Below are 16892 nucleotides of genomic sequence, written 5' to 3'. Positions count from 1 at the left end.
CAGCCCGGTACTCTGTCTCATCATCCCTGCTGATGCATCCAACCACCGCAGAGTCATCAGAAAACTTCTGAAGATGGCAGGTCTCTGTGCAGTGGCTGAAGTCTGTGGTGTAGAGGGTGAAGAGGAAGGGGGAGAGGACAGTCCCCTGTGGTGCCCCTGTGTTGCTAATCACCTTGTCAGACACACACTGTGGGAGACGTACATATTGTGGTCTTCCTGTCAGGTAATCAACAATCCAGGACACCAGAGAAGCATCCACCTGCATCGCTGCTAACTTATCACCCAGGAGGGTCGGCCTGATGGTGTTGAAAGCACTGGAAAAGTCAAAAAACATGACCCTCACAGTGCTCGCCGGCTGGTCCAGATGGGTGTAGACACGATTGAGCAGGTAGATGATGGCGTCCTCTGTTCCGAGACGAGGCTGATAAGCGAACTGAAGGGGATCCAGATGTGGTCTTACTATGGGTCGCAGCTGGTCCAGGATGAGCCTTTCCAGGGTCTTCATGATGTGGGAGGTCAGTGCCACGGGCCTGTAATCCTGGGGGCCACTGGGACGAGGCGTCTTTGGTACAGGGACGAGGCATGATGTCTTCCACATCACCGGGACCCTCTGCAGACTCAGACTCAGCATAAACAGTTTATGAAAGACTCCACACAGCTGGGGGGCACAGGCCTTGAGGACGAGGGGACTCACTCCGTCTGGTCCAGCAGACTTGCCTGAGTGAAGTCTCCTCATTTGCATCTCAACCTGGTATTGAGTGAAGGTGATGGGTGGGGGAGGGGTGTCAGGAATCTCACAGGAGGCAACATGTGAAGAGAGAGGCTGGCACAGTGGTGTGGCTCTGGATTCCAGGCTGACTGCAGGTGAGGTTGTGGGGGTGGGAGCAGACACTGTGGTGTCGAATCTATTGAAAAACAGATTCAACTCGTCGGCTCTATTCTCACCTCCCTCAGCTCCCCTGCTGTTGGTTGGCCTGAATCCAGTGATGGTCTTCATGCCCCTCCACACCTCTCTCATGCTGTTCTGCTGGAGTTTCCACTCCAGCTTCCTCCTGTAATTGTCCTTAGCCTCTCTGATCTTGTCCTTTAGTAACACCTGGATCTTCCTCACCTCCTCTTTGTTGCCCCCTCTGAAAGCCCTCTTCTTGTTGTTGAGGAGGGCTTTGATGTCCTTAGTCACCCACGGCTTGTTATTTGGGTAACAATGAACAGTCTGAGCTGGAACAATGGAGTCGGTGCAGAAAGTTATGTAGCCTGTGATACACTCAGTATATGATTACCGCATATCCAGTTTGACCATGTCACCTGACACCAAGGCCAGGAGACAGAGGTGCCCATAGAAAAAAAAACAAACCCTGAAATCTTTATTGAAGACACAGTCTGCTTTCAATCAATTAGACGCATAAGCCCATATATATATTACACACACACACACACACACACACTAAGTATGAGCTTATCAGACACTTAAAATCTGGAAGCAGATTTTAAAATTCAGTCGGCTTAATCTTTCCTAACCGCCACTGGTGAACTGACAAAAATGCACTCTCTTTTTAGTCTCATCTATCACATCAGCATTAGCCTGAGCAGAAAATAAGCACACGCTACATCAGCACAGCATACCATACAAAAAGAAAATGTAAACGCTAAGTGTTCAAAACCCAGAAAGGTTAAACGTCTTGCTCAGTCGACCTGGCTCATATCTCCCAGCGCTGTGAACAAATACAGCAACAAAACTGTACTCAGAGTCATTTATTGAAGGTCATCACTACAGTGAAAAGCCACAGTGATGCTAAGAATGAATGTAAGTAACTAAATGTGAAATAGAGCCGCTCTGCCTTTTGCTTCGTCGACACTTGACGAATTGAATTTGTGCAAAGGGGATAGTGACAAACGCTTCCTGTGACCAAGCATGACTGAGTGCAATTTGAAACGCTGTCATGCCAGAAATGTTCAAATACTCTTATAACAGTGTCTGCATCACAAATTGAGTAAGGTGAGGAGCACTGACATAAAGTCTGTTTAACTGATATAAATAGGAGCCTTCAGTAGTGCATAACTATAATATAACAACTGCTGTTTAGATAAAGCACAAAAAATGAAATCCAGTGTATAGCTAATGAATCATCAACACATTGATTAACAAATTAAATCTCTAGTAATACCGACAGCCTTGTGGTGCCATTACTACTAACATGAGTGCTGACTCTGGGTAATGACAAAGACATCACTCAGGGTCTGTGTTACAACTTGCAGCTGTGTCCAACAACAGTGCTAAAACAATCCCTCCCTGATGGCGTTCACTGTGACTCGAAAACAATAAAATATGGCAGCTTTTAAAAAGCTGTCAGCAAAACTATTAAGATAAACATCTACTCACAAAGTGGTAGATGGAGAAACTTTGATTTTATGATGAACACTGTCCATGCATCAAACAGCACATCAAAACAGACAGCTGCAGTCTAAGTCGTCGAAGTTTACCTTGCTCGGGATTCTCAGGTTCTCCACAGGACTGAGGTCTGCCATGCTCTCCTGGGGGCTTTTCAGGCCCTGCCAAAATAAAATCCAAAGTAAAACTACAAACAACAGGTAGCTTTAACATAACTCTTTGTGTTTTTATTTTTAATCTGTAACTTGTCACAGAACTTCATCAGCACACTACTGCATACAGCAAAAAGTGGAACTGAGGGGCAGATTTCTGAAAGCGATATGCTCTGTTGTGTTCAGTTTTGACCAATTGCCAAACACCACTGCATGTGCAGACTGAGAACTTCCTTCTATCCGCCCAGTTCCCATTATTGTGTTGTTATTCTTATTGTGTTAAACTCTCAACTACCGGGGCGTGAGGTAAATTGCTATGTGCATGCCTTATTTGCCTGAGGGAAACAACTGAAACAGCTCTTAGTCTGGCTGAACGTTTCACTTAATGAACCAAACGATGAGCTGTCAAATTAGCCAGTTAGCTTAGCAGGCTGTCGTGCTAACTACCGGCTCCCGTCAGAGACAAACAGCCGGCAGCGTAGTTTCTGTACACCTGCTGTGCTCACCTGACGGGCCATAAGAGACTTGATCTTCTGCATCGTAAGTCCAAGTCGTATCAGCGGCTAAAAAAAATGAGTAAAGCTCCAACTGTGTCTTGTTGTCAACAGTGCACCTCCATCACTACGAGAAGGAAGCCATAGTTGAGTCTCACGTGACTGGCAGGGCAGGAACCAGAACGTTGCAAAGACTTCTGGGAAATGTATTTTTTAAGAGCCAGAGCTTGTGCTCTTGTTGTCAGGCTTTTCACATGTATAAAAAATGAAAACATCTGGATGAAATCCGAAGTACGTGTTGTTATAAACAGAGAAAATGAAATTAAAAAATAAAATATGATCAAATATAAACAAGGCATCAAAGATTGACTCTACAGTAATGTACTGCTGCCATACGCCACTGGATGGTAGTAAACTAACAGAGATATTAGCAGTCATCTAGCCTCCTTGTGCCAAAAATAACGAAAATATGGGTGCAAATGATAACAAATTAAAAAAAACAAAAAACCCACAGTGGCTGTATTGTTTTTCCTAAAACTGAAATGAGGCTGCCATGGGACACTGGAATAAAACTGAGCCATCATTAATGTTCATGGCAACACATATGCTTATTTTTCTGTTACATGGCTTTAGGCTGAATCTCTGTATATGGATTTATTCAATACTTTGCAGAAATCTTGAGTCACACCACATTTATTTATATTTTGCTGGAAAACTGGGAAACAGGTGCAGCAGTTTATTGAGGCGTGTGCAAACATACATAGAAATCCAGTATGTAAGACAAAAATAGGGTTTATATAATTCAAACAAGCCTCAAAGTCAATATTTGGTATTAAAACATTTGTTCTTCAACACACTGTGAACTCTCTTAAGCAATCTTTCTTGTCATTTCTTTAAGTAGTCATCAGGAATAGTCCTCTGTCTGAATGACATTCAAAACTCTTTTTGTGACTGATAGTGTTTCACTGTGTGTTTCTCTCTCCAGGTTTGCTTTTACTGCACTAGCAGGGTGTTTGGGGTACTTGCCATGCTGAAACATGAAATCTTCACCAATGTGTTTCATTCCACCATGTTGCACGGCAGATCAATGGCTGTACTTTTCTGTGTTCATAATTCCATCAATTTTGACAAAGATCCACAGCACCACGGCCTTAAATAATGCTTCAAACCATGACAGACCCTCTCCTGCTTGCTTGTTTTTGTTACAGATGGCTGTGGACACTCACTGTGGTACCTCCTGCATACATATTGACAACAATATGAATAAAGATCAGATTTGGATTCATCACTCCATAAAAACCTGTTGCCACTGATTTCCAGTCCAGGTCTTGTGTAATTTGGCATTCCTCAGTCATTTCTCTTTGTTGCACTTCCTCAAGAATGGCTTCTTGACGATCACCCTTCCACTGAGACCATCTCTGAGAGCCAGAGAGCAACTGTCAGGTCCTGTGTCAGGTCTTTGCTGATTTTATTTTTAATTATTTTATTGACATGATTTTCAAATGTTCATCTGCTGTAAACAATTTTTAGGCCTTCCACTTCCTCCACTTGTTCAGTTTTCTCATTGCAGATCATCAAGATGTGCCGAATTTTCATCTGACAGCTCTTTGGGAATCACCTTGTTGGTGCAAAAATACTACTTTATGTCTGTCAGCTGTGTTGTCTTTGACATTTTGAATGGACTCAATAAAAGAAATGGGAGCAAATGATGTTTTTAGCCTAGTCTGCTAGTAACAAAGTGCCTAAAGATAAAATTACTTGTTCTAAGCTAAGCTGTGTGCTATGTGCAGACACAACACTGGTTCATCTATTGAGTTTAATATGTCTGAATCATAAATTAATCATAGGTCAGTGTTAAGTGGCCTAACAAGCAAACAAATGGTTGAAGGACGACACGGCAAATGAGTGAAAAAGCAGCCAATGTCGAAAGAAATCCTTTGAAAGACCCCCAGAAAGCCTGAAGAACTATTGCTCAAAAGGACTGGGTGGATCAAGACTTTTACACACTAATGTGCACGCCTTACATATTAACCTATACACATGTTTCTATGCTAATGATTCAATTAAAACAATTAATGAATAAAATATAAGGTGTGTGATAATGTTGAAGTTATTATCAGTACAACACATGGGCCGGTTTCCGAACAGCTCCAGGGTTTGTTTTATTCCTAAGAATAAAGTAGAATTTCCTTTTAATTCTACAGCCACTGTCTGTATATCTGTATTATACACATTATATACATACAGGTTAACACAATAAAGCAGGCTTTCCTTAGTGCAGCAAATTTCCTTTCATGACCAAGAATTTGCCCGCTGTCACCACAGATTCAGTGCCACGCAGGTCCATCTCTGCCAAGCAAGCAGTTATGCCAGGCTCTGCATTGTAAACTGTTCCAAATCATTCCCAAAACAGCACACACAGACCTATTCAGCTTGCTTTGTAATTGCCCCCTTAGGTTTTATGTCGGGCTGTGCTTGGTTAAAAGGAGGCAGCGTGCTGCACACAGCAGGCACTGTGAGCTCTAGTTCCTGGTTAATGATGCCTCAGGCTATTTCCCAGTCAAATGAAGGTGAGGTCGCTCTCCTTAGGTGAATTTACTCCACTGTTGTTTGTCAGGCAGTCATCCACAGTGTGGAGCCTCCCTTTAAGTATACACTGAGACGGAACAGATGGCAACCCCTACCCGGAGATGCCACCACAAAGACACAGCACACTCGGCTGGTCAGTTCAACAGCTAAAATTAGACCAAGATTTAATAAACAACTTGTTGTTATGCAGGAGAGCGTCGTGATATGTCACACCTTAGAATTCAGCAGGAGTTCTAGACTTAATGTTCATGGGATAAAAAAGAAACAACTACAGTTTGATAATAATTTACTATAGTAGCCAGCATTTTGTGCTATAGCATTTCACACACTGAAAAGATGCACTCAGCATGGTACCACATAATGAGTATACAACAGTGTGGTGATAATAAGCTGCATAATAGTTCCTTTACGTGATTCACTCTCCAAGGTTGGCAAACTTGGAGCATTTCTAATGAGCTGCATATAAAAATTTGGCCTCCGCTTTCTAAATGAATCACTCTACTTCTGACTTTCTCTCCACGCTTGCCCCTTTATTTGTATTTCTGTATTTCTTCTTCTGTCCACAACACATATATGTATGCGCGCGCACACAAACAGGAGCAAGCGCACACTCGTTTCTATCTACTCGTGACAAGGTGTCAGCGGGAGCAGGTGGAGGGCACTACGCCACATGCTGAACCATCCGTCTGTCGCTGCCTATCTCTATCAGGTACACAGCATACCAATACAGCGAGGCTGAAAGAAGCTAGCGCTCTGCAGCAGTGTTGGGACTGCAAGCACAACTCTTGCGGGGAGAGAGATTACAGCCAAGACATCAGACAAAGACGGACTGTGAAGCAACAGAACAACTGACAGCTTTGCTGGCTTCAGCTATTCTTTTTTTCCAGGAAGTGTGAAAGAACAAATGTTCATTTCAAGCCATTACTGCTTTTGCCTTTTTACAAAAAAAAAGGCAAACTAAAGCAAAAATACGGACATAATTGCAGAATTCGCAGATTAGAGTACATTGTCCTTGTTTGATGTCAGCAAACAGCGCATACTCCAATTGACCAGAGTAGTAAACAGTTATATTTTTAATAAAGTACAAAACAAACATGTGAATGCAAACTGTACAATAATGAATTACGAATTCCTTATCATTGTCTTTTCATTGAGCATTTCATTGTGTCCATTATGAGAAGAGAGAAAATGCTACATTTGGGGAAGCAGGGCTGAAAGTTTTAATAGGAATAAATAGATTAGAGTGAAACATAGGAATAGAATAATATGTATAAAGAATCTGCTGGATAATCCATGTACAATATTTACAGTTAACCTGAATATATATTTCGTACTGCATTAATTATAACACTTCTCACAAAATATACTCTGTCAGCAGGGAACGCTAAATTAAAATGATAATATTCATGGGTTTTTTTTCATCTACATTTTAAATAATAAATCAAGGAATGTGGCAATTTCGGCACCTTGGATGCATCAGAAAATCTTCAAAATAAGGTAAAACTGAATACTTCTAATTTGCTTAGTTTTATATAATCTTCACCTTAAAACAGAAAACAAAAGGTTTTTAACTTCAGTTATGCTTTCACAGAAAAAATAAAAATGAGCTGAACATACATTTTCATTTCACACCAATGTCAGCAAAATACACTTAACATCCGTCCAAAACTCTCGTCAACAGCAGTGCACTATCAGGTTGTGTAATCCCACAAGTCTCCTTCATCCCTTGTGCAAAAAACCAGGCCACCAAAACCAGTGCTTCAGGCTTTGATAACAGAGACTTAAGAGAATAAAGCTACAACATGAAGTCTTCAAGTTAAACCATTTAAAGTTCCATCTCCGCTCTCCAGCCAGACTTTACTTCAGCAAACTGTGACTCGGAGTTTCAGGAACGTGTCTGATCACATCGTAGATAGTAGTATGCATATCTTGAATCGATTCGAGACGAGCCAAAGATCTGCACGATGCCTGGTGGATTAGTCGTACGTGCAAATTAAAAGCATTATAAAAACAAAGGATTTTGGACAAAATTAGTGTTGCTGCTTCGTTGGTTGTGAAAATACCTGTGTAGATTCCGTCTTCCCAGGTATGGAGACGAACTCGTAGATGCCAAAGTCCTCGGTTGCATCCTCGTGACCTGTTGATACACATTTTGATAAATCAGAGCAAAACATTTGCTACAGTACAGCTGTTAATGTCTAAAGCCTGTCAGACTTTATAATGGCATGGTAAATTATATGATGTCATAAATCTAAAAAAATAAAACTGCTCTAATCTGAGTTAAATTCTCCTTATCTTGTTTGAGTTAAGGTCAGTTAAGTTGTTTAGCTTTCAAACTTGCTTTTTTGAAGCTGATTTGTCCAGTAAATGCCCTGTTCATCTACTATTTCCAATCCAGTTCCTTGTTAAATATGATATAATGCATGTGTATAAATAAATATGAGAGTTATTATGCGGGGATCACTAATAATTAATGTTTTTGACAGTAAGAGGGAAAAATGAATAATCTGTGAACAAAAAAGACGTTTACCTGAACGATGTGGTCGTTTCTGCTCTGAAAACGGTCTGCTCAGAAAAAATAAAAATGTTAATTGAAGCTTATGTGGGGAAAAGACACAATGGTAGATTTTTGAAATAATTTCATAATAAAGGTTCTTACTTGTTGTAAATGCTCATAAGCACTGGTGATAAAAGAGAGGGGAACGGGAATGAGAAAGAGAGAAAAATATAAAGTCACGCATGCAAGCGACAGCATAACAAATGTGACCTTCACTTCCTCAAATAAAGAAGTTACTTTGCCCTTGTTTCCTTTAATCTAACATTTGCAAGTCATTTACATTTTCCCAGTAACATTTTCTTTTTTTTGTTTGTTTTTGTTTTTTCCACATGAAAAAGTAGGCAAACACACGTGTTACTAATGACATTAATTAATACCATTTCTAATTACATTTCAAGTCAAAATGACTGCTGTGGAAAAGGTTTATTAAATTCCACATTCAAGAGCTTGGAAACCAGGGGGAAAGAAAAATTGAACTCACAGGGATTAAAAACAAATATGGTTCTGTAAAAAAAGTGCTTCCCAAAGCAACAGAAGAAAACAGTATCTAACCTCTCTTTGGATGACAGGTTCTCCTGAGGAAGAACAGCAGCATAAGGCCAATGACAAAAAAAGAGCAGACAGTAATGACTGCCAGCGGTGATACAGAGTTACCCTCTTGGGTGTGCTTCTCTTTCCCTGTTAATGAACAACAGTCACATGAATGATACATGAACACACATTTGAAAGTAATCCAGTTTTGTAGGAATGACAGAGTTAACAAGTTGGTCTTGGTGCCGGGGGGCAAAAAACAGCCCCCAACCTGGCCCACTGGACAGCTTTGGAAAACGTAAACTTTATTTTCATAGTTTTCCCAAATTTAAGATTCCTGTGCAGTGGCCCTTTATACTTCAACAAAGTAATTAACTAACAGATAAACAATTAAATTGCAATTTTCATGTTATTTTTTTCACTATTTACTATGTATATTTTATGAATACAGGAAATTCTGGCCAATGAGCTAAAAGAAAGTTTTTTGTAACATTTTCTTTCATTTACTGAAGCAGCATCTGTTTATCACATAGAAATCTGAGATGTGTTATTGAAATCGTGCTTTTGTGTCTTGCAGTGAGATATCTCAGGGATATTGAAGTCGGCTACAAAAACAAGCAAACAAAGGCTTTAGTGAAATTTACTTTTCAGTTTAAAATGTGTTAAATTTTATGTATGATGGTTTTTTTAGTAGCCAGTGAGTTAAGATAAAGGCTAACGGTATCTAGCTAGCTGTCTTTTAGGTAGCACTTTAGCTAAATGAAGTTACTGAACTTGACATTTATAACAGTTTCCTGGAAACTATTGTTTGTTGCAATGTGTTTAAGCTGTGGTCTGTTTTGTTTTTTATTTTTCTTGAGAAATGAAACCAATTTTATTTATGTGTTACCATTAATTAGCAGGTATCTAACCAAACCAAGGTACAATGCTAACTAACCAAGCTAGCAAGCATTAGCTGAAAATATGGAACTACACTCTCTTATCCACAATTTATCTAAATATGATCAGGTCAGGTGCCAAAATAAATACATAAATAAATCATCCTCTTTTACAGACAGTAGATAGTATAGCCTTCCACAGTGGCTAACATGTCTGTAAAATGCTTGAATTTAAAACTGTAATCATCAGAAAAGATTTAAAAGATTTCGATGTCAATAAAAAAAGGGCATCTGTTGTCTCCTTAAACAACGTGTTAAATGAGCCAGTATCAGCAGTAATCATAAATGTCCTTTTCTCAGTATCACCCAGGCAACATATTAATGTTGCATTCAGCACACAGAAACTCCATATGCTATAAAACCTTGTCAACAAACATAACAGCTGTTATCCAGTGTTTACTTTCCCAGCCACTGAACTTAAATACATGCTGCAGGTACTGGAGCCTAGCAACACAGATATAACCTTAGTTTTATAATAATGTACTGTATATTTCATTATAGCCACAACCTGGTCTGACTTGTCAGCTTTTACGCAGTGTAATGCTCCAGTTATAGTATTTTCTCTCCCTAACTGTTCCCAAAAGGTGGTCAGTGCTTATCATTGGCAAGGATTATCTCGAAACGCTCACCCAGCTCTTCTGCGTTTGGCGTGACACACTGTTTGCAGAGTGTTTATCTTAGAGGATTCCCAAAACCTACCCACGCTCTCCTCCCTTTTGCCATGTTCCACCCTCTACCCACCTGTTCCCAAGCTGGCCACCACCAGAGTAAACTGGGCTTCGTCCTGCTTTTGCGTCACGTTGTTGAAGGCACGGCAAAGGTACTCTTCAGCCTGGGCCAGTCTGTAGGAGCGCACCTCTAGCCGAGGGCCCTCTGTGACAATCTGAGTTGCATTGCGGGTCTTGGAGATCCACACATAGTTGTTAGGTGGGTTGGAGTCAGCCTGGCATTCAAAGAAGACCAGCTCCCCAGGGTTGATGGTGAACACCTCCCCTGTGCGCAGGCCCTGGACAGAGTTCACCTCAAGGTTGTAAGGGCCATCTGTGTGGGCCGGTGGAGAGTGAGAAAAACATGACAGTTTGCTGGTGAGATGTTGCTTTGTGGGTAATTTTCATGAACCATCCAGCTCTAAGGCATGATTGGGTAGCAGAGGAAAGCAGGGTAAGAAAAGTGAGTTTCTAAATACAGGGTCACAGGTCTGTACACGGAGTAGTGGGATAAATACGGGTGGGTGTGTTGACAGTGCCAGTGGAGAACACTGAGACCTAGGTGAGGCGGGGGTGGACTAGCACAGCACCGAACGTGGGCTGTCGAGAAAGCGCACTACTCTAACTTAAAATAAGAATTGTCTTTTTCCAACACAGTCAAGCATATTATTCACAAACATATTAATATACATTTTAGATAAAACCTAACTGTTAAATAAGAAAATTATCTGTTAAACGAGAATTACTGTAGTAGCAATTAGCTATTAGTAGCAAACAGCCCAGTTCACTATCAGCTGGTTTTTTATTGCATTTTCCAGTGAAAGCAAACATTAGAAGGAGACCGGCTTTACTAGAAACTCAATACAGTAAAACTGAAAGAAACCAAGAGTGCTTCCTGCAGGTTGAAACACAAACACGATCTGCCTATGCAAACAAAAATGATGTCACCGCCAAGATGAGAACAACACACAAGACTAAAGAGGTGGAGGTAAAAATGTGCAGGAAGCTGTAGACAAAGCCTACGACGCCTTTCTTTTGTCACGCTTCAATACAAAGTCGTCTGTTTTGTAAATATTTAAATGCATTAAAACGAATACCCAGGAAAAATTACGCATGCAGTACGTTCTCAGTTCAGCCTCATACTGGCACATCCAATAAAGTCTATCAGTGCATCTACGCCGTTTATAGTAGAACAGAGGAGCTCTGTAAGATAAGTCTGCTCCCATGCAAATACCATCCCATAACAGGCACATGTTTTTTTTTTTGTTTTTTTTTAAGCTGATAGTAAGTAGGCTGATCTCACTAAAATTTACACATGACCCAACATTTCCAGCTATTCTGGAGAAGAGAAAACAACAAGGTTTAGGATGAGTACAGGAACACATATGTGACATTTTAGATTTTTAATTGTTTTTATAAAATAAAAACCTTTATAAAGCAGCTCTCAGACGTGAACACAGTCATTACAGGGTTCAGAAACCGAAGAATAAGCTACAGCTACTCACAGTAGACGTTGAGTTCCGCAGCCCTGCTGTGTTGGCCCCGGGTGACCGGGTTGCTGGCCACACAGTGATAACTTCCCTTGTCCTCTTTTCTCACAGGGCTGATTAACAGTGTGGAGTTATCTTGGGAGTAGTGGTATCTGTCACTGGGACCCAATGCAACATTATCCCTGAACCACTTAAACATAACTCTTGTTCCATTCTCAACAGAACAAGTCAAGGTGACGTTTGCTTTGTCCTCAATGACTGCATAGGAAGGGCTCTTCTCAATGGCTGGTTTGGACACGGGAACTAGTCAGGGGTGGAAGGCAAGAAACAATTAATATCTGAGCAATGGCTAATTAATAAAATTAAATTATGGGAAAGATAAGGTCTGAGAAACATGCAACTCACCATCTACGGTTACACGAATGGTTTTCTCCTCTTCAATGTCTCCTGGTTTGTTATCATGCTTTATGTTGATGCTCAAGTGATAATCTCCTTCATCTTTTCTGTTTAAGTTCTTGATTTCCAAAGAAAAGGTGGAGTTGTTGAAGACGAGGTGGTCACGGTGCTTCATGCTTAAGATTGTATTTTTTTTGGTGAATGTCACCAAAATCCTGGGCTTGGTGCTGCTCATCCCGGTGTGACACCAAGTTCCCTGAAATTCTGCTTTGTCCGGTGAAAAGTTGGTTTTCACAGACAGGAACACAGAGTCCCCTTCAGTGACATGCCTCACCGACGGATCAATGTGAATCAGTTCGGAGCTGACCTCTGAGTTGATGCAGGTGGTGGGAGAAGGAATGAAGGAAAACTCAATTACTGCACAACCAGTGAAAGGTAACATGTTAGATTGTCCATGTGACACATCATGTTTCATACAGAGAAACTCTTTGTATACACGATGACTCCAGCAAGCTAATGTCTACAATTAAAACTACAATAGGCTTATGGGGTGGGCAGCACGGTGGCACGGTGTTTAGCACTGTTGCCGCACAGCAAGAAGGTCCTGAGTTCAATTCCACTATCAGGCCGGGGTCTTTCTGTGTGGAGTTTGCATGTCCCCTTGTGTTTGCATGGGTTCCCTCCGGGTACTCCGGCTTCCTCCCACCGTCCAAAGACATGCAGTTTGTGGGGATAGGTTAATTGATTCATCCAAATTGCCCATAAGTGTGAATGCGGGAGTGAGTGCGAATGGTTAGCCCTGCGGTGTACCCCGCCTCTCGCCCTATGACAGCTGGGATAGGCTCCAGTGCCCCCCACAACCCTGAAAAGGATAAGTGGAAGCGAATGGATGGATGGAGGCTTATGGGGTACTTGGAGGTTGAGCAACAAACTGTTCACAAAGTAATAAATTTCACCATCTATAGAGGCAAGATTTGTACTTTTTCCACAGCTTATTTCTGGAGTTTTAGTTGCTACACACTTCACTATGATAGCTAGCTAGTTGCTAACTTATTTAGACTTCCCATGCGTTTCCTACACTCACACTGTAAACTGGACTGATTTTATTTTTCCTTGTTTTCTGTACTAAACTCTTACATTGGTGCATGGCCAAAGTTTCCAATAATGAAGTCAACCCATGTGCAGAGTAAACCCTTTGAAGCCACAACCTCAGGACTCAGACCGCTTGAAACAATCAGCTTCTGACATTTTTTCCCCCTTTTTGGTCTGTATGATGTCCCTCAGAGTAGATAACCTTAATATGGACATATCAGGCACGTATCTCTGGCTGTGAGCAAACCAGCAACACCTACCCCCTGTTTAAACTTTCTCTTCATGAGGAGTCAGAAAAAAATGGAAAATATGGAATAAACAAATGTTTTTAAACTGTGAATAAATAAAAGCTACAGTAGTGGAGTCAAAGAATTGGAGATGGGATTGATAAAGGGTTTTTTTCCCCATGGAAACATGTCAGCTGAATTAGGAACTGACAAAGATCAAACTGAACCAAACTGAGCTCAGAGAGACCGCAAAATCGGGCAACAATCGTCTGTTTTGTTTGACAAGAAATCATATTTTTGCCTGTGGTTATCAATATATGACACTGATATATGAGATGCTACAAAAGATGCACTGTCTGATGATACAATAGGCTTTTCTGTGTACCCCACTTTAAAGTTGACACTATCACCCTGTTGTGCATGTCATGTGATAGAGCACTAACATTGATAAAAATACTTTCATTCAAAATTGAAAAATATGACATGCATTAGTGATTACTGGCACTTGGTAACAATCTGATATTATCATTTGACACTGCTTTATTTCAGAATTGTCATTTTGTGGGTTGTTGGAGGATTCAAATGTAAAAACTGGAGAAAATTGAAAGAAAAAGTTGTTTTTTGTAATTATGTAATGCTATAGATGCAATATATCGAGGAGATTTCACTTTAAAGATAAAGTCAGTCCTGCATCCTAGTCTTCAAAGTTTCCAGGTCCTGAAACTGCTGTGTGTTAATATTGACCTAACTCCCTACGGAGTGACATTGTTGCCAGACAAGGATCAGGCTCTGTCTCTTTTATAGCAACTCGTTGCGAAACAAACACTTGAGCTGTGTGAAGTAACTACAACTGCTGATCTATTGCATCTTGTGGTCTGTTAAAGCTGCGGCAGGTTGCCGGGGCAGTTTGTTACAGACAACCTTGAAAAACACAAACAGCCGATAGAGCTATCAGTGTTTTCCAGCGCATGCTGCCACTTCAGCCAGAAGGTCGAGTGGTTTTACTCAGCCTGATGAATGAATGATGTCATTAATTTACATTTTTAAATGACCACATCTTTCCAAAATGCACTGAATTACATCTGTGCTGCGACCTGTGTTCACTTGACATTTTACATGAGGTGAAATGATTGAGTCCATTTGGATGCCAGGCTGAGTTAAGCAGCAGCATGTGAGTAGGCAGTGCTGCTGTGAAACAAACTCACGAAAACTTCACAGTTTTTGTTCATAGTTATCTCTTTCAACTTCCTCTTTCTGTGCTCGAGTGTCTTTGTCTCGCTTCTGTTTGTGCATCTTCTCTTTTTTCGGCACAGAAGAAATGTCTTGAAGATCGGTCGTGAATAACAGTTTTTATAGGCTGTAGATCAAAAAATGTAAACTTTGAATTCATCAAGACTTAATTATGTTTGTGTTACACATCATACTGCGCAATCACGATAGGAAAAATGGGGCGAAAACTCGAGAAACTTTTGTTTTTCCTGTAAAACCATATTTTCCCTCATGTCCCTTGCTGTTCCTCTGAGCTGTCATGTTTTGCTCATGTTGAACATCACAATAGATCTACTGTCTGCTGTTATGTCCTAAATAATGCATGCAGCACAAACACCACGGTGACACGTCCCATTCTTATAAGACCGCAGGCCAGTTTCGGTGTGTGTGTGTGTGTGTGTGTGTGTGAGTGTGTCTGTGTGTCAGTAGCAGGAGTGTGTCTGTGTTTACACCAGCCGAGATCCGTTGAAAAGGCAGAACGAGGAGGAGTGTGCCGAGCCCGCTCCCTCACTGTTGTCCCCAAACAACATGGATATTGTGGTGGTGATTACAGACACAATGATTACAAACACTCTGAGGTGAGAGGGAAGCTTCATTTGGTGGCCTTACCCCCCACGTACACACATACACTTTCGTGTGGAGACCCAAAAGCACCTGCCTCTTATCACCCTCACACACATCCAAGTTGTTTGGATACTAAATAGAGTCACCTCACCGCACTTATCCAAACGCCACCATCTTCTGTCCTTTTTCAGATAAGACGAACGGGGCTTCTCAAGGATGGCTGTTGATACAAACATCAAAGTAGACGGGAAGCCAAACTTGGGGGATTTTGCTGTTGGCTTTATCAGGTCACACGACACGCACTATTACACGTTTGTTATCTCATAGTCACACTGCTGTGGCCTAGGTCATTTCTTCTTTCCAAATGACCCTGTTTTTATGTCTACTCACGGCCAACAACAGAACAGAAAAGCTAATTCTGTAGAGTCATGCAGCAACGAGTATGGAAAGGACATGCAAAAGGAACCAGGACGGACTACGTGGAAAACTTTACAGCTCTGAGATTTTAAACACACCGTCAGGAGCTCAATTTTGTTCAGTTTAAAAAGCTTGTCAACCAGTTTCCCAAATTATTACAAGATATTAATGCCAAGTTTTGCTTTTTTTTTTAAAAAGAAAAACACAAACCCCACTCTGGGTGTTGTTAAATGGAGTTCTTGTGCCTATAAAGATCCATATTTTAAGGTTTACATATGTTGAAAATGTGTTTCTCAAACAAACTACATCAACGATGTGAGTGAACATTTTTGTTACTGTACACCATGAAAACTTCCTCAGCTCGCCCTTCAGTTTCTACCATACCAACCAAGCAAACACAGTAACCACAGCAGCAGCCATCACTACACCAACACAACACTGACAGCTCGAGCACAACGTCCTGTCGTGACAACTCAACACAAACCCGCACTCACCTGTTAGGATGAACAGAAGGCAGAAGGCAGAGCAGGCACACAGCACAGTTCTTCCTGTGGCCTCCATGGCATCTTATCCTCTGGGGATATGTGGGAATTCTGACAGGCAGTGCAAGGACTGAGGGATGGAGGAAGAGGAGAGGTGTGGAAGAGAAGAGGTGGTGGTGGTGGAGGAGGAGAGAAATGTGACTGGTTGTGGTGACATTTGCCAGGGAAATAAGAGGAGCTGGCTTTCCTGCATGCAGCTCTAGGCCCCTCCCATGTGAACCCAAGAGTACGAAGAGGTCCACATGGCTGAGAGACAACACAGTGTGTTCTCACATACACACACACACTGAGCTGCCCTCAGGTTGAGGATTTGCACTATATCAAAGGGAAGATGAGACATAAAACTGTGAAAGAGCAGAATGGAAACTGTGTCTTTACATTAGACCAGCTGTCTGCTGCTTCAGACCCCCGGGCTGTGAAATAAAGCCTTTACCTGCTAACAGCAGTTTTGTTGGCTTAATGCGCTTTCGGCTGACATAACAGTCAGCAAACGCCACTCTGTGTGGAATGATTTTGTAATTCTAGAAATAACAGAAGA

General features: G+C 41.3%; 2 protein-coding genes across 3 annotated transcripts in view; both read right to left on the bottom strand.

Moving 5' to 3' along the window:
• The window catches only part of vps50 (VPS50 EARP/GARPII complex subunit), a 121575-nt gene extending 118387 nt beyond the window's left edge, over positions 1–3188 (bottom strand). For both annotated transcript variants that reach the window (XM_085263433.1, XM_085263434.1), the window contains exons 1-2: positions 3048–3188; positions 2482–2550 (exon numbers count right to left, since the gene is read on the bottom strand). In XM_085263433.1, coding sequence (XP_085119559.1) covers positions 2482–2550; positions 3048–3080 — 102 coding nt within the window. In that variant the 5' untranslated portion in view covers positions 3081–3188. The remainder of the gene's footprint in view (positions 1–2481; positions 2551–3047) is intronic.
• Positions 3189–6684: 3496 nt separating this feature from the next.
• Positions 6685–16506, bottom strand: hepacam2 (HEPACAM family member 2). Its single transcript, XM_085263435.1, has 9 exons — positions 16307–16506; positions 12253–12612; positions 11863–12150; positions 10392–10691; positions 8734–8859; positions 8284–8305; positions 8155–8189; positions 7688–7761; positions 6685–7592 (listed from the first exon to the last, which is right to left on the bottom strand). Exons 1-9 carry the CDS (start codon positions 16371–16373, stop codon positions 7482–7484), a joined length of 1383 nt encoding a protein of 460 aa, XP_085119561.1. The 5' UTR covers positions 16374–16506; the 3' UTR covers positions 6685–7481.
• Between the last annotated feature and the right edge of the window lie 386 nt (positions 16507–16892).

This window comes from Mchenga conophoros, linkage group LG22, assembly GCF_057382185.1.
Source record: "Mchenga conophoros isolate Kocher_MC1m ecotype Shallow Benthic linkage group LG22, M_conophoros_male_GT1.1, whole genome shotgun sequence".
NCBI classification, from domain to species: Eukaryota; Metazoa; Chordata; class Actinopteri; order Cichliformes; family Cichlidae; genus Mchenga; species Mchenga conophoros.
Note: the sequence above shows the minus strand (reverse complement) of the source record. Positions and strands in the feature narration are given on the sequence as shown.